This window comes from Micromys minutus (genome assembly GCF_963924665.1).
Source record: "Micromys minutus genome assembly, chromosome: X".
In the NCBI taxonomy this organism is placed as follows: Eukaryota; Metazoa; Chordata; class Mammalia; order Rodentia; family Muridae; genus Micromys; species Micromys minutus.
In genome coordinates, this window is record NC_137970.1 from 86,565,729 (window position 1) to 86,586,596 (window position 20,868).

Here is a 20,868-nt window from a genome sequence, read left to right on the forward strand (position 1 = left end):
TCTTTGATTGTAAAAGGCTAACGGGGCAATATATTTTTAAACAGAGATCATTACATTAATTTCTTGGTTTTCACAATGACAAACTTGCTTTTACATAGTTGTAATAAAATCATAAAATCGACCGACAGGATTAATCGTGTAAAAAGAGCAAAGTACTTAGAACAACGCTATACACAGAGTAAATGATCCAGAGCTCTTAGTGGTTTAAGTAATTATTTCTGTTTTTATTTATTGGTTTCTTTAAGCCAGGGTCTAACCAACTTACCTCAGTGACTCAATGGATGGATTTCCTTTCTTTCAGCCTCTGTGGCAACTGTGAGGCTCCCAGTCCCTTACTACTCTCTCTGATTTTCTATTTAAAAAAAAAAAAAATGTAGTCATGCTCTATTCCAAGTTTAAGCCAGCAACCATTTCCATAAGAAGGAAAAATTCAAACCAGCTATGTTGGAAACAAGCCCCATACTGGAAGCAGTCAATATTTTCTGCAAATTCTTGCTGAAATCTTTCCTTCTTAAGTCATATGCCTCTGCATTGCGCTGGGTGAGCTGTTTGGCTTATGAAGGACTCACACAGGGGCCAAAAGATCTTAAGCGTCTGCTGAAGATTATGAAAGAAAGTCACTGAGGCTTATGAAAAGAAGAATCAAAGATGCTATCAAACAAACTAAAAAAAGATGATTAGGATGAGAGTGACTATTGGCTTCTGAGAAGTGTACACCAGGATGATAAAACAACTTTGTCCTCCAGGAGGGAAAACAGCATAACAGAGAGCTCATTAGGATCACAAGTGAGCCTCGAAAAAATTCACTGGGTGGCTTTGATTTCCGAGACGCATATTAAGCCAAAGACTATACTCCAATGGTTTTGTCATCCAATCCAGTAATGCCTTCCCTGAGTAGAAAGAAAACTGCAGGGCTGGAGAGATGGCTCATCAAGGGCACTAACTGCTCTTCCAGAGGTCCTGAGTTCAATTCCCAGCAACCTCATGGTGGTTCACAACCATCTGTAATGGGATCCGATGCCCTGTTCTGGTGTATCTGAGGATAGTGACCTTGTCATAAATAAATCTTTTAAAAAAGAAAAGAAAAAAGAGAAAAAAATCACACTTTCATGCAGTGAACCAATCTGATATGAATTTTCTTTTGTAAATATTATTAAATGTATTTATTCACTTTACAATCCAATACCAATCCTTCCTCTCCTCCCTGTACCCCTCAAGCAAGCCATTCCCCATTTCAACTTCTCCAAAGCTTCCTCTATCAAATGCCACCCCAAAACACTCTCCCCACCACAGACCCACCTGCCAACTCTAAATTCCCTCCCCCACATAGCAAGTCATGGCAGGCCTGGGGGCATCCTCTCCCACTGAGACCAGACAAGGCTTTCCTTTTAGGGGTGCACGATCCAAAGATAGACAGGCATGTCACCAGCTAATATAGAGCCTCTGTTTCAGTTGTTGAGGGAACCCCATGAAGACCTAACACCTCATCTGCTACATGTGTGCAGGGTGCCGAGGTCAAGCCTGTGCTTGCTCTAGGGTTGGTGATTGAGACTCAGAGAGCATTTGAGGGTCCAGGTTAGTTCACTCTGACAGTGAATTTTCAATGCTCTTAATTCTTTTAAAGAAAAATTTCCTACGGGGATCTGCTGCCCTCTTCTGGTGTGCAGGCATACATGCAGGGAGAAAACTATACATTATAAATGAATCTTGTTTTTAAAAAGAAAAGAAAACAAAGTTTTAAACTAGGGAGCAGGACAAATGTTATGGAACAATTTGAGTTTGGCTGAAATGTGTTTAGAAATATTTGGAAGGCAGAGTTGGGAATAGAGCTCAGTGATAAGTATGGACTCAGTCTCAGTCATCAGCACCACAGAGAAAGACATTGAACACATTGAATTAGACTTTCCACATCATTGACAAAGTGCTGTTTCCCAATATTATGAAAGAGGTAGACTATTTTACTGCAAAGATAGTCTCATTGCATTAATCTACAGTGTGTGTGTGTGTGTGTGTGTGTGTGTGTGTGTGTGTGTGTGTGTGTATGTGTGTGTATGTGTGTGTATCTCACAGATGCACACAGAACAAGAAAACCAGCTCTTTCTGTCTTCCTCTGAAGCTGTATCAGCTTGGGTGTGGCAGTGGTGACTGATGTGTTCGGTATGAGGAAATGCACACCTGTCTAATTCCACCATTTTTTTAAGGAACTGGAGTGTAGTTCATAATTAGATAGACTAGCTTTCCACTGAGCCCATACTCTATTTTTATTCTTCATTTTGGTTTTGTTTGAGCAAGGGTCTCAGTTTGTAAACCAAGCAGGCTTTGAAAGGCAATCCTCCTGCATTAATCTAAGTGCAGGGATTAGGAGTGTGGGCCACCAAGCCTGACTATTTTGTTTTGTTTTTGAGACAGGAGCTCATTTTGGGTCTAGCAAAAAATTTCAACTTTTGTCGACACAGCATTAAAACTAGAGGAAACAGCTGTGCAAGGTGGCACACATATTTAGGCCCAGCTCTTATGAGGCAGAGACAGGAGATCTGGGTTCAAGGCCAGCCTGGCCTAGAGAACAGCAAGAGGTACAGAGGAACCTGGTCTCATAAACAACACACACACACACACACACACACACACACACACAATCACAACCACACACCTGCAAAAAAAGAGAAAAAAACAAACTAGAGGAAATTTGATTTTTAAAAAGCTAAGGTATATTTATAAAGTTGGGATTTGAGGATAACAATGGGATGATCTGACTGTGATAAAAAATAACAATATCCTTTACACAAAGTCCATTTTTAGCTGTGCTTGGGGCACCTATGAAATCCCAGCAATTGAGAAGGCAGAGGCTTTTAGATTTAACAAACCAACAACAAAAAACTTCCCTTTGTCTTAGTGGCTTCATGACAAAAGTGTTTTGCAGAAGCTTGCTTGGTACTGCATGGGCTAGACTGTCCCAGACTGCACTGCTCTACTTGGTGAACTTCAGCTGAAGGTGACCTCCAGGGAGGACAATGACAGTGTCTATAGTCAGCAGCACTAAAAGCCTTTGACGTGGGTTATGTTCTGTTCAGCAATTCTTTGGTTTATGCTTAAAGGGAAGATCTGAAGGCATTTAGCAAAAGATTCATGACCCTGAAGGGAGGCTCAGTGGGTAAAGCATTTCTTACCAAGCCTGCTGAACTGAATTTGATCTCCAGAGCACATGGAAAGGTGGCAGAGAACCAACTCCTCAATTCTGTTCTCTAACCTCCACTTGTGTGCCCCTCTCATAACAATAGCACATTCTGTGTGTTTTAAAGAATGTTTAACAAGTGACCAAACTTGTTCCTAGTGGACAGTGAAAACCTAAAGCCTGCACAGTGAAGTCAGGAGAATTTGGAAGAATACAAATTGAGAACATTAGGATAGAGACAGATTTTAAGGATTCTCGTTCGTTCACATTATTAAACCAGAATAGAAAGCTTACCTTCTTTTACCCTGTTTAACTTTTGGTGCTGGAGAGATGGTTCAGTGGTTAACAGCGATGTCTGTTCTTCCAGAGGATCCACGTTCAATTCCTAGCGCCCACATGACAGCTCATAACCATATGTAGCTCAAGTTCTAGATCTGGCACCTATGCAGACAAAATACCAATACATAGGAAATAAAAATAAATCTTTTCTACAAAGGGAATTTTTATGTTTAAGAAAGTTAATATATTATCCAGGTTCTGTGATGGGAAGAGAAGCTGAACTCGATGCCCAAATAGGACAACCATTAAAAAGCCTTTCATGCTTGGGCTTCCTCTTCCATCTCATCATAACTGAGCTCAAAACCTTGGTACTTGCATGCTCTCAGCTCCAACTTCACTTTTTCTGTTGTTTGTGTAACAGCCCTGGCTGTCTTAGAACTCACACTGTGGACCAGGCTGGCCTAGAATTCAGAGATCAGTCTGTCTCTGCCTCCAGAGCGCTGGGATGAAAGGTGTGCACCCTACTACCAAGTCAAAATTCACATTTTTAATTTTTGGTTTTAGAAAAGATCTCAGTGTGCAGCCCAAGGAGGCCACAAACTTGGTAACCCTTCTGTTTCATGCCGGCTCTTCCTTTTTAGTCAGTGTCTACACCATTACTCCCCATCCCCTCCTTCTTGAGATATCAATTGTGTAGGGAGCCCTAGAAACCAGGAACCCCTTCTATAGCTGGCCCCAAACTTGTGCAGATGCCTCTGTTTCCTGGGTTCGATGATTACAAATGTGCCCACCATGTCTTGGTTTGTTTTCTACATTCCTTCTTACTTTTTGGACTCGTTTGTTGAGCCCGCACTTTAGAGCGATGGGGTGTGGGGCATTAATATTTCATACCTCATACCTGGTCTCCTTGAGTCATCTGTGTCACCACGATAACACTCTTTTCCTTTGTTACTCTGTTGCTTTGATTGAGTGAACTCTTAGCTACCACATCATACCACAAAATAGTATTTTGGTCCAGTCATACATTTTTGTCTGTATGCTAAGAATTGTGATGAAGGGGGGGGGGGTTGTCCACCAGCCTCTTCTCTCTAAGAAAGGAACATAGCTATGCTTCACCCTGGGAAATTAACAGTTTTACCTATGCCTTTGAACTGCACTTTTTGTTTAATTAAAAGTGCATTCAATGCATGCAGCACCGAATGTGTTTGGCCAAGTGTGTGAAATTGATGCTTCATCTTTAGTAACAATGTTGTAGCAATGCAATCCCTGAGCCAGTTTTCCTCCTTAACACGCACTGCGAACACTGTAGGTGCCGACCACGTCAAAGGGAGTTCGACGTGCTCATACTTGTGCCTGATTGAAAATGCAGAATCAACAGCCTTGTTTTTAATTGATAGATTTTCCAAGAGGTGAAGAGCAGCGACATTGCTAAAACCTTCCGCAAAGCCATCAACAGGAAAGAAGGCATTTGTGCTCTGGGAGGAACTTCAGAGTTGTCCAGTGAAGGAACCCAGCATTCCTACTCAGGTAATCATGAGTGCCTGTGCTTAGGTTAAGACATGTGTGTGCTTAGGTTAGTACAGTGCACTGGGCAGATACACACTGACACCCTAAAACACGTGTGTCTCACTAGATATGCTAAGTAGTCTTGGTGACAAAGTGGGTCTTGGGTCACATTTGTCAGAAAGCCATGTAACGGTAGTCTTCATTATAGTGGAGATGTGCAGTAATATAAATACAATTTTTTATATATTTTGTAACTTCCCTAAAGATCAGTGAACCTGTTCTTTTGTTTCTACTAACTTATTAATTGATCCCCAATGGCCTCTGCATTGCTTCCACATCTGTGAGCATTCAAAGAGGATGTGAGGCCAAATGAGTATCAGAAAGTAGGAACTGATTTCTTGCTTGTTCAATATAATTTTAGAGGAAGAAAAATATGCTTTTGTTAATTGGATAAACAAAGCTTTGGAAAATGACCCCGATTGCCGACACGTCATACCCATGAATCCAAATACCGATGACCTATTCAAGGCAGTTGGTGATGGAATTGTGCTCTGGTAAGAAGCTACTTTTGTTTTGTATCCAGATTTCCAAAGATACTCTCCACAGGATAAATGTATTTGGTTATATATTTGGTTATTTGGCTTTTTGATGTCAAGCGGGGAGGACAGTTGCCCAGGTTTTGTCTTTTTCGTTTCATATCTAAATCTATGTAAAAACAAAAGTCATTCACAGAGTGGGGACCTCTTTTGTGGGGTAGCCCCACTTCCTCCTGTTCACTGAGAAAGCAGAACATTACAATGTTTCAAACGTCTGTGTGTCAGTATCTCCTTGATCTGAAGTGCCTTGACTTGCAAAGGGAGAGGAAGAGGGGAGCATGGTTCTAACTGTCCACGGATGTGATTCTGAAAACCGCCTTGGTAGCTTTAGCTGCATCAGAGCCAGCAGTATCTTGGCAGACGTGATGTGAGATTATCAACAGAGTCCATTGCTGCTCCTGTTCTTAGAGATGGTTTTGCCATACTGTTCTAAGCTATGTTTCATTATAAGTTCTGGGTTCCTATGCAAGCCTTCCCATTCCGTAGCTGTGTGGATGGGCTGCCGCTAGTCAGACCCTTTTACATTTCACTTTCTACTGTGTCTTCATAGCATCATACAATCTGGGCATCCCTAGGGGAAAAAAAATCCAAGATTCTAAACTTTAGTTTTATTTTTGTTCCTGCTTTTATTAGCATATACTAATTATACATGATAATGGATTACATTAAGACCTTTACGTGTGTGTGTGTGTGTGTGTGTGTGTGCGTGTGTGTGTGTGATGGATTTTGATCATATTCCTATATGCTTTTTCCAGTTCGGTCCCTGTTGAATTCCGGCTGATCACTATCTTCTTCCCATCTCGCCACTTCTGTTTTCATTTCTTTTTTTTTTTTTTCATTGACGAGAGTGAGTGTCATCAGACTTAACAGGAGCAAGGGTTAGAGGCTAGTTACAGGAGCATCAGAAAGCTTTCATAGTCAAGTGGAATATCAATGGCTTCCTCGGATGACAGGTGCAGACAGAGCAGATGCCCCCTAATGCTGAACAAAATTGCCTCTGGGCTAGTGCCACGCCTTAACGGACAAGGCATGCCTAGCCTGTTCTCGGCCTTGCTTTCCAGACTCAGCACTACACTGTGCATGGTGCTGGCACCCACAAAATGGGGTCAGACAAATATTTGTGAGTTTAAGGATAGCAAGGGAAGCTAGCGAGATTGTCCCAAAATAAAAATGAAGGGGGGGGGGGAAAGGAAGGAAGGGAGGACAAAGAATAGAAAACCAAAAGAAAGAGGAAAAAAACCAAAAAAAAAAAAACCTACCAGGCAGTGGCACACACCTTTAATTCCAGCAATTGGGTGGCAGAGACAGGCAGATCTCTATTAGTTCAAAGCCCTTGTCCACAGAGCAAGTTTCAGGGCAACCAGGGCTACACATAGAAACCCTGTCTCAAAGCAAAACAAAAAGACAGACAAACAAAAGACCCTCACAACCTTAGCATCACACACAGAAATGTAAAGCTGAAAGAGTCAGGTTGTATGTATGTGTCATTGTGTGTATGTATGTGTTTGTGTGTACACATACCTATATGTATATGGAATATGGATAAAAATTTGTTTTAAGACCTGGGTGCCCCAGTAGTTCATTGTATTTTCTCTAATCTGGATATATAGTTTTTGTGGTCAACGTGATAAATGTCATATATGGCATTTTGTATTTTTTATTATGTGTACATCTTTGTGGGTTTATATACACCACATTGTGCAGGTGCAATTGTGAAGACTAAAAATAGTGCATAGAATCCTGAAACTGGAGTTAACAGGCTTTTGTGAGCTGTTCAATATGGGTGCTGGGAACCAAATTTGGGTTCTCTACAAAAACAGTAAATGCTCTTACCCCCTGGCCCTCTCTTCAGCCCCCAGATCAAGTGCATTTTGTAAATTGCACAAGAGATAGTTTATAATAAACTTTAACCTTTATGAAGAGTTTTCAAAGTGCTATTGTTAGAGACAGGATGGAGTATGTGTCGAGCTAGCCTCAACTTGGTATGTAGCCCAGGATGGCCTCAAACCCCCGATTCTTTGGCCTCCATGCTCTAGTGCTGGGAATACACACTTCTTCTTCTCCATGTCCTAGTTAAGTGGGGCTGGGGATTGTACCCAAGACCTCATGCATGTTAGGCGAGCACTCTACATAATGAGCAACTCAGAAAGTTAACCAACGTTTTGTTTATTCGTTTCAGCAAAATGATCAACCTTTCGGTTCCTGATACAATTGATGAGAGAGCCATCAATAAGAAGAAGCTCACACCCTTCATTATTCAGGTGTGCCGAGGTCTCTCCTCCAGGAACTGGGATTTGAAACAGAGGCCGGAGGCTGTGCGTTCTGTTGGCTGGCCTTTGACCCTCTGAGTGCGAAGTGATCTTTGGTGTTTGATACAATGAGATGGAACTCAGAAAGGCTTGCAGGGCACTGCGGTGTTGCTGCCAGTGGAACTGAACGCCCTGTGTTCCTCTCATTGCCCATTGAGTTAAGCCATCGCCCAGATGAACAAAGAGATTTACGCTCTTCCTTAGCTGGTGTGCTTAAAGGGGGGAGCATTTTCCTCTTCCACAGAATGAGGAGAACATCAGCACAGCAATGTCCCATCAGGTGGCAGGGACCTTGAGATGTACATATTGGTAATTTCCAGAGTCTGGATGGATGCCATATGCTGCCGGACTCCGATTCAGGCAACTTTGGAAAAATAACACCATGTACAGGGATATGCTTCCTTTGACTTAACTTTTTTACTTTAGAGTCGGCATAATTCCAAAGCAAGCAGATAAAAAGAAAAAGCTCACCTCCCGTAGAATTCTGAGTCAGGCTGAGAATGATTGTCGCTTTGCTTCCTATTGCTGAACTCTGCAATTTGTTTTCTGTAGATGTGGGTGGATGAAATTAATACCTCGAATTCATTTCCCAACTTAGTGGTGTTTTCAGTGAAGGCTGAAGTGGACTGGGTGTGGAAAACAAAAAGGTCAAGAAGTGCATAATTTGGCTGTCTTGCAGGAAAACTTGAACTTGGCCCTGAACTCTGCTTCTGCCATTGGGTGTCATGTTGTGAACATCGGGGCCGAGGATCTGCGGGCCGGGAAACCTCATCTGGTTCTGGGGCTGCTCTGGCAGATTATTAAGATCGGCTTGTTTGCTGACATTGAATTAAGCAGGAATGAAGGTAATGGAACCCAGTTGTTCTATTGAAAGATGGAAATTGTTGATTTTTACTTTCTCTTCATGAAAATTGTTGTGCTTGAACTTGACAGAGTTAAGCAGAAGCCATTTGATTTTACTATAAAGACATACAAAAAAAGAGAAGTTGACATGGGGTGACTTCCTTAGTCTCTCTACACCTTAGGATTTCGTGCGGGGGGGGGGGGGGGGTGAAGCAGGGAGGTGATGGGACTGGGGGCAGCACAAAAGTATGTTCACTATCACACGACATACTGACTGAGGGATCTCTGTCTCCAAGCACTGGCGGCTTTGCTTCGGGATGGTGAGACTCTGGAGGAGCTAATGAAACTGTCCCCAGAAGAACTTCTGCTGAGATGGGCCAACTTCCATCTGGAAAACTCGGGCTGGCAAAAGATCAACAACTTCAGTGCTGACATCAAGGTAACTGCATTCGGGGAGATGGGATGGCTTCAGAGATTTTTATCCCATTTTAAAAGAGACAAAAATTGGAGGCTGTCACCAGGTCCTGTTGTCTCTCATGTTTTGAGATAAGGTCTAGCTATGTAGCCCAGGCTGTATTGTACATCACTGCTGTAGACAAGGCTAGCCTCAACCTTACTGTGATTCTTCCTCTCCCTCTTGAACACTGGTATACAGAGAGATACCACCATAGATGGATGATTCTTTTTCCCATTGATGTTGTTGTTTGCTTTTGGTTTTGTTTACTGAAGATTGGTCTCCTATGTTTCCTGATGGCTACAGTCCTGCTTTATAGTTAAACATGATGTGAGTTTCCATATTCAGATTTTGTGGGGTGTTCAGGAATAAATCCAGGGTTTCCTCCATTCAAGACAAGCACACTCTTAACTGACATCATTTTGGCTTTTTCAGATATGATTTCACTTTGTAGCCCAGGTTGGCCTACAGCTCACTGTGTCAGCCAGGCTGGATTCAAAGCTGCAATCTTCCTGCCTCTGCCTAAAAACTATACACAGGCATATGCCGAAGTACCCAGTCAGTGGAAATATCTTACTATGAACCCAGCTTTGAATATTTTTGAAAAGAACAGCATTCTAGAATTTTGTTAAGCCTTAACCTCATTCCCTATCACTGTGGGAGAAGGGAGAGATGAGCTTGTTTTATTAAGTGTATTCTGATCCTAAAGTTTCAAATGTTATCTTGCCAACTCTTCCTGTTTCTCACTTAAGCTTGTCTGTATCTCAACTTGTAATTAAATACTTACCATAGTAGATGTTTCTATAGGTTGACTTCCACCATGCTTTGTAATGCTATAATGTGTTCATTTTCTCTTTCTCTATGCCTCCTGGATTTCTGCTCTTCTATTTCATGCTTGCTTATCTGTCAAGCTCCTTGACTTCAGTAATTCGGTGAAGGTACAAAAACACTTAATAACAGCTTTATTGGGGTGAGGGGATCCATACATTGTAAAGTCATAACAGAATCAAGTTCAAAGAGAGGTATATGTCCAGACAGAAGGACTTTCCTGGAGGAAAAAGGTATCTTTCAAGAAGACTGAAGAATGCCATATATTATCTTAAAAGCAGATCCAAAAGTCTGTCCCTGTTGACAAGGGACAATAAGGTACAGTTACTGTCTGGTAACGTGATAACTCTGGTCTGTTCAATTCTTTCGTAGGATTCCAAAGCCTATTTCCACCTGCTCAATCAGATTGCACCTAAAGGACAGAAGGAAGGGGAACCACGGATAGACATTAACATGTCAGGTTTCAATGTAAGTGTTGGTACCCTTCCAGTTCTAGCTTTTACCATTGTTTGTTTCTTTTTTCCTCCATCAGTTGTGTTGAGACAAACTCTTGTTCCTTGGTGCCATAATCTGGTACATACAACAGGCTTGTGTTAGCCTCAGAGGTCTGCCCGCCTCTGCTTTCTATGCATTGTGTCTAAAGCTGTGTGCAGCCATCCCCAAATAATTTTATGTAAAACTCTATCAAAATTTCTATGTAACTTCATGTAGTAGTGTTGACACTTCTAATATTTTATTAGAGTATATGACTCACAGGAGAGAAAGTATCCTAAATTATTTTGATAAGTCTTGAGTCTCATGATTTTGATGGTACTGGATTTTATGAATGACAGACATTCGAAGTATGTGGGGAAAGAGGCATTTACCCTGCCTTCTTCCACAGGTAGGGGGTTTACCCTGTTTACCCCTTTAGGGACACTCCATTCATTAAGGGAACTGTGGTAACTTGTCTCTCGTGCAATCATATTAATTACAGTCATGCTCAGAGGTGTGCTCCAAGTTCATATGAAATCATGCTGAGTTACCATCAAGATGAACACCAAATTCTTTCTGTTTGAGGTTTTTCTATTATTGCTTTGAGTTGGCCCCAAAATTCCATCCACGATTCCCCTCCTTGCTCTAGAATTTGGTCTGTCTGCTTGGCATTTAATTTCCTTCAAACTATCCTCATCTCTTTCAGTCTGCCCCATACCCTCTTTCCCCCTTCATATAGCTGTCTTGGACTTTTCCAAACACTTCCCCCTTTTTATTTTTGTTTTTTATTTTAAGATTTATTTATATTTTTAACGTATGTGGGTACACTGTAGCTGTCTTCAGACACACTGGAAGAGGATATCAGATCCCATTACAGATGGTTGTGAGCCCCCATGTGGTTGCTGGGAATTGAACTCAGGACCTCTGGAAGAGCAGTCACTGCTCTTAACCATTGAGTGATCTCTCCAGGTCCCCTTTCTGTTTTTGGAGACAAAGTTTCTTTGCATAGCCCTGATTCTCCTGAAACTCAATATGTAGACCAAGCTGGCCTTAAACTCATTGAGATCTGCCTGCCTCTGCCTCCTGTGTGCTCTGATTAAAGGCATGTGCTCCAATCACCTAGCCCAAACATCCCTTTGAACTCTAAACCTGAGCTTGCAAGATTTCTTTCAGATACATTTCTTAAGTAAATAAATTGAGGGTCTGGAGAGATGGCTCAGCTTTTAAAAGTACTTGTTGCTCTAGCGGAGACCTGTTTACAAACTCACAACCTGTAACTGCAGATCCAGGAAATCCAAATGCCCTCTTCTTCTCTCCAGACATTTGGACGTGAGATGAGGGGAAGCTTTTCTGGAAATAAAATATTTTTGAAGCTATCCAGATTTTAAGTTAAATTTTCAAAGAAATGTGGATGAAAAGTTGGGTAAGGGTTTTTTTCCCTCAGCATTTTTCCTTTGGAGGCAATCTCAATAACATGCTTTATTCAGTCCTTAGATGTATTCTGGTGCCACCTTGTGGATTCCAAAGGTACTATATATCCATGCCTCGTGTTTTTGCTTTCAAAATCAATTTTATAAGTACCATGTGCTTGCTGAAAGTACTATCCATTACCCAGCCAAAGATTGTATTGTAGGTCCAATGTGTGTGCGTATGCGTTTGTGTGTGCCTATGTATTAGGATGGCCGTTAAAATATGTCTTCTTGGGCTGGAGAGATGGCTCAGTGGTTAAGAGCACTGACTGCTCTTCCAGACATCCTGAGTTCAACTCCCAGCAACCACATGGTGGCTCACAACCATCTGTAATGAAATCTGATGACCTCTTCTGGTGTGTCTGAGGACAGTTACAGTATACTTACATAAAATAAATAAATAAATCTTGTAAAAAAAAATATGTCTTCTTTTACTTCAACAGGAAACAGATGATTTGAAGAGAGCTGAAAGCATGCTTCAACAAGCAGATAAATTAGGTTGCAGGCAGTTTGTTACCCCGGCTGATGTGGTCAGCGGAAACCCCAAATTGAACTTGGCCTTTGTAGCTAACCTGTTTAATAAATATCCAGCACTAACTAAACCTGAAAACCAGGATATTGACTGGACTCTTCTCGAAGGTAACTCCAAGATCCTCCAATTCTACTGTGCACTCAGACCTAAAACCCCAGAGGCCACCATGATATTATTCCAACCCAGTGAGAGGCTGTATCCATTTGGCTTCTGAATGAATCTCCTAAAGGTAGATGCAATGCAGAGTGAGAACTGGAAACAGCTGGACAGAAGTGGTGATGGAAGAAAATATGCAAATAAAATAATCCAGTTGGGGAATGTGGCTCAGTGCCAGGGCTCTTGTCTGTCACTGCCACCGCTACAAAGAAAATAAAAAATTCAAACTCACCTGTCACGAGAACTCTTAGTAAACAAATGTTTTGCTTTAGTGTTTAGAGGGTTTGTTTGTTTTGTTCTGTTTTAAAACTCCCTACTTATTTGGAGCAAAGAGTCTCCTGTTTTGTTTCTTTGAGATTTTATTAACCTACTCATCTATTTTTGGACAAGCATTTGATGTGTCTCCAGTTGACCTCTTACTACAGAGTAAAGAATGACACTAAGTTTTTTATCCTCCTGTCTCCAGGTGCTGGGATTACAGGCATCAATTGTGGTTTTGAGGGGGCTGGGGAATGAACCTGAAACCTCATGCAGTCTAGTCAAGGGTTCTGTACACTGAGCTACATTCCCCAGATCCTTAGAGGGAGTTGTGAAACAGGGTTTCACCCTGTAGCAGGAAGCTGGCCTGAAACTAATTATGTAGCCCAAGACTGGTCTCGAACTCCTAGTTTTCCACTTCCTCCCACCCAATGAGGACTGAAATTATAGACATGAGCCACCATGTCAGGCTGGATCAGAAAATACATGCAAAATATAACCTGTTAGCTTTTGTAATCACATTTGATTTACCCATAATCTCGGTGATGCCCTAGCATGCTGGGATTATTGGCTCAGAATGAAGAATCTCAAGAAAATGAACTGGTGTTGTATGTACAGGACATTGAATACTCTGTGTGGATGTTTTAACAGGAGAAACTCGTGAAGAAAGAACCTTTCGTAACTGGATGAACTCTCTCGGTGTTAATCCCCACGTAAACCATCTCTACGCGTAAGCTGCCCTAGTGCTCTTCTGAATAGATAGAGTGTAACTAGTACACAAGTCTAAACATTTGATTCATGTTTGTTTGTAGTAAAGATTCCTATTGTGAAGCATTAGTGATTTCCATCATCCATTTCCAAATACACACAAACCCAAACTCTTTCTTGGCCTCACTATTGGCTGTGAGTGATACAATGTGTAAGTATCTTCAGGGTACCTTAGGAAACAGGTACTTCAGTTTCTTTTTTGAAGATTTGTTTATTTAGTTTTTGTATATGTGTGCACTGTGGCTGTCTTCAGACACACCAGAAGAAGCAGTAGGATCCCATCACAGATGCTTGTGAACTACATTGTGGTTGCTGGAATTTGAACTCAGGACCTCTGGAAGAACAGCCAGTGGTCTTAATCACTGAGCCCCCTCTCCAGCCCTACTTTAAGCTTCTTAAATAGGCCAGGAATACTCATAACTGAGTTCTCCTGCTTCCCTCCATCCCTTGGCTTCCTGGCCAGACTGTTATTTGCTGACATACAGTGGTTTGTATCCTAACAATATTTCCTATCTTCACTATTTTCCTATCATGTGCCAATTATTACCTATAAACTCTATTCATTACCAAAATCATTATTTGTTTATCTACGTGACTGTTTATTATACATCTTTTTGACTCTCAAGTCCGGCCCTTGGTTTTCATCCTGATTTTCAGCCTTTAAAACACTTTTTGCTTACAATAATTGCACATCTTACATCATCATCATCATTTTAGTTTTATGAGACAGGATTTTTCTGTGTAGTCTTGGCTTTCTTGGAACTTACTCTGTTGACCAGGCTGGCCTCAGTCTCACAGAGATCTGCTCGGCTCTGCTTTCTAATGACTGGAATTAAAGGCATGTGCCACTCTGCCTGGCCCTTGTTTATTTAAGACAAGACAGGAATTCACTGTGTAGCCCTTAGTCTCCTGGAGCTGGCTGAGTAGGACAGTCTGAACTCACTCACAAAGATGCCCCTGCTACTCCCTCCCAATCCTGGGGTGGAAGGTGTGTGCCACCCTGCCCAGCTGTGCTCACAAACTGTTAAGTAAACTGAGTGGTCTTGGCTCTATTTTCAGCACAGACATATGAGTTGTAGGAACTGTGACTTGATAGAATTTGTGTGATTTGTGTCCCTGCTTATGATCACTGATGGAGTTATGTTCCAAATTGTTAGTGACCTGCAGGATGCCCTGGTGATCTTACAGCTATATGAGAGAATTAAAGTTCCTGTGGACTGGAGTAAAGTCAACAAGCCTCCATACCCAAAGCTGGGGGCCAACATGAAAAAGGTGAGTAACCTTGAACCTGCTTGATTTCCTTCTTCTGCTTAAAAAGTGGGTAAAAGCACTGTCTGCTCCTCCAGAGAACCTGAGGTCAGTTCCCATCACCCACATGGTGGCTCAAACTTGTCTGTAACTCTTGTTCCAGGGAATCTGGTCCCTTTAAAAAAACACACATACAGGCAAAACACATAGACAAGGAAATTTTAAAAATAGATGAAAAACCTAGACCTTAAGTTGCTTCTGGAAGACAGGAACTAGATACTGGCTTTGAGCAGATACTTAACTTTTATACAACACCTTTGTGTGTGTGTGTGTGCATGGGTGCACGCGCAGGCACACACACATTTACACACACACGAACACATGGGATGAGGAGAGATCGTGCAGATTGAACAAATAACAGTATTTAACCATCACTTTGCTCTTGTCCATTTTCAGTTAGAAAACTGCAACTATGCAGTTGAATTAGGGAAGAATGCAGCTAAATTCTCCTTGGTTGGCATTGGAGGACAAGACTTGAATGATGGGAACTCAACCTTGACCTTGGCTTTAATGTGGCAGCTGATGAGAAGGTATTGTGCCCAGTGTTGGCTATGAATGCTTCACAGAAATGCTCGCATATGAACCTGGTGTATTTTCACTGCTTATGTTTACCATTTTAGTTCACTGAACACACTCCACAACTCATTGTCCTTGACGCTGAAATGAATTGGCTATAAGCGCATGTTGGGTGCTCACTGGGCGGTCCCTCCTTGTGAGTTAGGGAAAGTTAATCTTACCTGCCTCCCATCTGTCACAGAAGTCTGATGTGTGAAGTTAAGGCTGATAGAGTGTCATTGAGTAACTTTCACAGGTGACCTGATGTAGTTCACTGACTCAAACCATCAGAGGGTCTGCAGATCTAGCTCAATAATCTAGGATAGACTTGGCATGCAGGGAGACTGTCTATCCTCAGAGCCCCCAAAGGAGTATAAATAATGTCAGAAACCCACAATGGTAACTCACACTTGAAATCTCAGAACCAAGGAGTCTGAGGAGGGAAATGGCTAGTATGAGGCCAGTCTGGGCTACATAGTGAATTTTAGGCTATCCTGAATTTTAAAGTGGGCCCTTGCCTCAAACGAACAAACCAAAATCATTGTCAGAAGAAATATGATCACTGATATGTATCCATTTGGAAATGACAATCAGGGTCAGCAGGATAGCTCAGTGATAAGGCTCTTGTGCCCAGCTTGATGACATGAGTTCTGTCCCAAGAACCAATGTGATGAAGGAACAAAACCATGTTCTGCAAGTTGTTCCCTGATTTCCAAAGGGGTACCATGACTTACACATGTTCAAATACATATAAATAATTGTAACTTTTATGATTCTTTAAGAAATTGAAGAGTTCTTCATCTTGATCTAGTTTTAATAATTCTATGAGAATTTCATGCAGTGAGCTCTGTAATATCCGATCCCACTTTCCCACTTCCAGCCCCTCCAACCCTGCTGGAGTCCCCCATTTTTCTTTCCTATTTTGTTATAACCTCCTGGATCCCATTTGTGTGGGATCTTACATGTGGAACATGGCAACCTATTAGAAGTCACATTCCATGATAAAAAACTGACACTGTCACCCAGTTGCATTGACTGCCAACACTAGGAGTGAGGCATCATGGGTCTTTTCTCTATCCTTCCTGTAATGCTGTCTTGATCTTGTGTGGGTCTTCTTCAGGCAATGACAGCCACTGTGAATTCATGAGGGGAAAAAGACCTGTCATGAACCTGGAGGCAGGAGCTGGTGCTGAGACCGAGGGTACCAGGAGGTGGGGGGATCTGGGTTTGCTGTTTACTGGCTGGCTCCTCATTGCTTGCTTGTTCAGCCCCCCCCCCCCTTTTTTTTGTACTCACTGATACAATTTACTGAAGCCCATGAAATCTTTGTGATACAAATGTACAATGAGGTATGTTTCTAATGTCTGCCTTTTTCCTCACGGAATGCATTGTGACTCTCTTCTGCTATGTCCCTTAGATATACCCTCAATGTTCTGGAAGATCTTGGAGAGGGTCAGAAGGTGAACGATGACATCATTGTGAACTGGGTCAATGGAACATTGAGTGGCGCTGGAAAGTCAACCTCCATTCAGAGTTTTAAGGTCAGAATTCTGATTCTTATACATTATGTTTGCTAGATAATATCAGTTATTTTTAAGGACAACCTGGAGTTTGTTTGTAAGAGTCATTGTTGTTGGGGTAGAGACAACAGTTTCTTTACTTGGTCAGGCTGACAAAAAGAAGCACGTGATCATTTGTGAAGACCGGAATTCTTAGGCTTGTTCCCCCTTTCATAATAGGACAAGTCAATCAGCTCCAGCCTGCCAGTCGTGGATTTAATCGATGCCATCCAGCCAGGCTGCATTAATTATGACCTTGTGAAGAGTGGGAATCTAACAGAAGATGACAAGCACAATAACGCCAAGTAAGGGTACTCGGTCATAAGAAGAACACTGCTGTCCCAGCCAGGCAGAGCCACTAGATGTCAACCTCTTCCAAATGTCAGTGGTGACATCTGGGGACATCTCTCCTATTTTAAGGATTTAACTTTACTTTCTTAAAGGTTTCCATTTGCTGTGAAGAGACACCATGACCAAAGCAATGCTTTTTTAAAAAAATTGTTTATTTGTTTTATGTATATGGGGTCACTGCAGCTGTTTTCAGACACACACTAGAAGAGGGCATCTTACCTGGGAATTGAACTCAGAACCTCTGGAAGTGCAGTCAGTGCCCTGAACCACTGAGCCATCTCTCCAGACCATTTCACACACAAAATTCGAGGCATATAAAATGCCAGTATGGTGTGATCTTAGATCTGTGAGGGAAAATATCCTTTCTTTTGTTTGGTTTGGTTTGTTCCTGTGTGTTTATTTGTTTGTTTTGATACACGGTTCCTCTGTGTGGCTAAGGCTGTTCTGGAACTCCCTCACTAGACAGACTGGCCTCTGACTCAAACTCATGAGATCTGCATGCATCTGACTCACAAGATGTTCACAAGAAATACCATTTTTACCCTATATTATTATTGTGTGTGTGGGTGTGCTTTGTCTGCATGAATGATGGTGCACAACTTTTGTGTGTTCCTTGGGCCTGAGTGGCCATAAAAGTGAGTCATACCCTCTGAAACTGAAGTATCAGATTGTTGTAAGCTACCATGTAAGTACATGGAATTGAACTAGAGTCCTCTGGAAGAGCAGCCATTTGAGTAGCCCATAAGGCAAAGGTCTTTAAACCACAACATCATCATACCCCAGAAAAAGCTAATTTTTACCTTAAAAGGTTCAAATGTTTACACATATTTTAAGAACTTGTTCTCTCATTACACTGCACAGAAAATTTCATAATTGATTGTATATTCAACCTGGCTAATTAAACGCACACACACTCACACTTGCACACATTTTGGTTGTGGAGATAGGATGAATGTTTGTTTGTTTGTTTTTTTCAGGCCAAAGTTTCTCTGTTTATTCCGGGCTGTTTTGATCTCTCTGTAGACCACACTGGCCTCAGACTCAGAGAGGCCCTCCTCGCCTCTCCCTTCCGAGTGCTGGAATTAAAAGGCGTACACCATCATGCCTAGCCAACAATTTCATTTTTATATGAACTCAGTGCTTTCCTTTTAATTTCATATGTAGAAGAAATAAGCATATAAAATCCAAAATAATAAAGTATAGAAATTTAGTATAACTTGGTGCTGGAGAGACAGGGCCTCAACTGTTAAGAGCACTTGTAGTTCTTACAGACAAGGAGGGACCTCAACATCCAGGAAAGCTGATGTCCTCTTCTGACATCTTGAGCCATCAGGATAGCACATCGTGCAGAAACATACACGCAGGCCAAACACTCATACACATAAGATATGCTTTGATTCAGTATAAGTTAAAAATCAGTGAGATTTATTCATTTGTACTTTACATTTTCTGAGACAAAGTGTCACTGTGTACTCCTGACTCCTTTCAAATTTACGGGGATTCTTTGGCCTCACCTTCTACTCAAGAGTGCTGTGATTATAGGATTAGGAGCATGTGTCACCATGTCCAGCTCTGAGATCTACATTCAATACAGAAATTTTGCTTCCCCACCATCAGATTATAGAAGAAGAAGTACATCTCTTAATGTGTTCTTGAGCTGGGGAGATGGCTCAGTGGTTAAGAGCATTGCCTGTTTTTCCATAGGTCCTGAGTTCAAATCCCAGCAACCACAGGGCAGCTCACGACTGTCCATAGCTTCAGTTTTAGGGTAGCCAACACCCTCACACAGGCACACGTAAAGACACAACACCAGAGCACTTAACGTAAAATAAAAGAGTGCATAGATGTTCTTGATGGGAAAAAAACTCATCTGGATTTTTGTTTCCTCTAAATCTAGATATGCAGTGTCTATGGCTAGAAGAATTGGAGCCAGAGTATATGCTCTCCCTGAAGACCTCGTGGAAGTCAAACCGAAGATGGTCATGACCGTGTTTGCCTGTTTGATGGGCAGGGGCATGAAGAGGGTGTAAAATAACCCATGTGAATAGAACCAACCTTCCTCGAAGGTGCATGATTAGCAAGTCAGCTACTCCCAGGTGAAGTGCACATGGTTTCAGAAGTCTTGGTCATTCAAAGGACTTTTAGTTTTGATTATCGAGACTAATTATTCATGACAGCCTTTGGAGAAAGCATTGTAGTAAACAAGCATCTCCTCTTTCCCCTAGCGCTGGATCTGTTCAGCACCCCTGAACATGCTCACAGCCCACCTTTTGCTCTCTCCCCCCCAGAATGCTGCCCTGGACATTCTGGCTTGCTTTGCATTATCTATGTATCTTTTCCCTCCTGAGATATCCATCTCTTGAGACTTGCTTAGATGTATAGATAGAAATACTATCAGCTCGTCATTTTGCTTTCCAAGTTCTAGCAGTTCTTCCTGGAGAACTGTACTCTGATGCTTCAGGAACATGAGTGTTCTTTGCTTACTTTGTAGTGCTGAAAATCTGCTCAAGTAACTGGCTGTGCAGAATGTACTAGAAGCTTTTCCCATTCTTGTATTCTTAAAATCAGTATCTTTTTACAGTGTTCTTTCTACATGATTATTTTTTGTACATTTAAGTATATTTTGATTACATCCAACACGTCTGCTGATTTGCTACTTTTATAAGGGGATCTTCATGTAAGTAATACACACAAAAGAATAAATTATAGGTGGAGTAAAGTGGATCCTAAGGTTGCAGTTCCCCCTCACACCCTGGCTCAACTGAAGTGAAATATTTCGTCTTCAGTAAGTCTGTCCAATACATAGTTTGTTTGGAAATCTTTACCACAAAACTTTTATTTTCGGTCTAAAATGATGTTGAATATGATGCTTTGAGGAGAGCTCAGAATTTAAATGTCAATTTGATAAGCAAAGAATGCTAAAGAGATGGGGTCACAAAACTGGGAAAGTATGTGCGTTGGACTTAATGTACTCTTGCTCTGTCAAACTCTACACTATAGTTCAAGATCGTTATGTTAAAATCTAACTCTTAAAAGTGATGTAATCTGGTAGCAACACAGTAGTCCAAATAAAGGCATTTGCATTATAATTATTCTCTAATCATTTTAGTTTTATTTTAATGATTTGTTTTTCTTTGTGTGGATATGTAGTGGGGAATGGGGTAGGTGGTACCATTTAAGGGGATGCCTATGGCCAACAGAAAGAGCGTTAGTTCTCCTGGATCTGGAGTTAAGAGAAGGTTGGAATCTGCTTGATGAACATACTGGGCATAAAATATTAAAGCACTCTTTATTTTTTAAAGATTTATTTACTTTATGTATGTGAGTACACTGTCACTGTCTTCAGACACACTAGAGGAGGGCATCAGATGTCATGACAGATGGTTGTGAGCCACCATGTGGTTGCTAGGAATTGAACCCAGGACCTCTGGAAGAGCAGTCAGTGCTCTTA

The 20,868-nt window shown here is 41.6% G+C and overlaps 1 protein-coding gene across 5 annotated transcripts in view; it reads left to right on the plus strand.

Annotated features, from left to right (window-relative positions):
* The window catches only part of PLS3 (plastin 3), an 85,536-nt gene extending 65,016 nt beyond the window's left edge, over positions 1-20,520 (plus strand). For all 5 annotated transcript variants that reach the window (XM_080910835.1, XM_080910837.1, XM_080910834.1 and 2 more), the window contains exons 4-16: positions 4,849-4,978; positions 5,379-5,511; positions 7,733-7,814; positions 8,542-8,707; positions 9,002-9,144; positions 10,360-10,455; positions 12,374-12,569; positions 13,528-13,606; positions 14,802-14,916; positions 15,349-15,482; positions 16,925-17,048; positions 17,247-17,371; positions 19,315-20,520. In XM_080910835.1, coding sequence (XP_080766961.1) covers positions 4,849-4,978; positions 5,379-5,511; positions 7,733-7,814; positions 8,542-8,707; positions 9,002-9,144; positions 10,360-10,455; positions 12,374-12,569; positions 13,528-13,606; positions 14,802-14,916; positions 15,349-15,482; positions 16,925-17,048; positions 17,247-17,371; positions 19,315-19,447 — 1,656 coding nt within the window. In that variant the 3' untranslated portion in view covers positions 19,448-20,520. The remainder of the gene's footprint in view (positions 1-4,848; positions 4,979-5,378; positions 5,512-7,732; positions 7,815-8,541; positions 8,708-9,001; positions 9,145-10,359; positions 10,456-12,373; positions 12,570-13,527; positions 13,607-14,801; positions 14,917-15,348; positions 15,483-16,924; positions 17,049-17,246; positions 17,372-19,314) is intronic.
* The last annotated feature ends 348 nt before the right edge of the window (positions 20,521-20,868 follow it).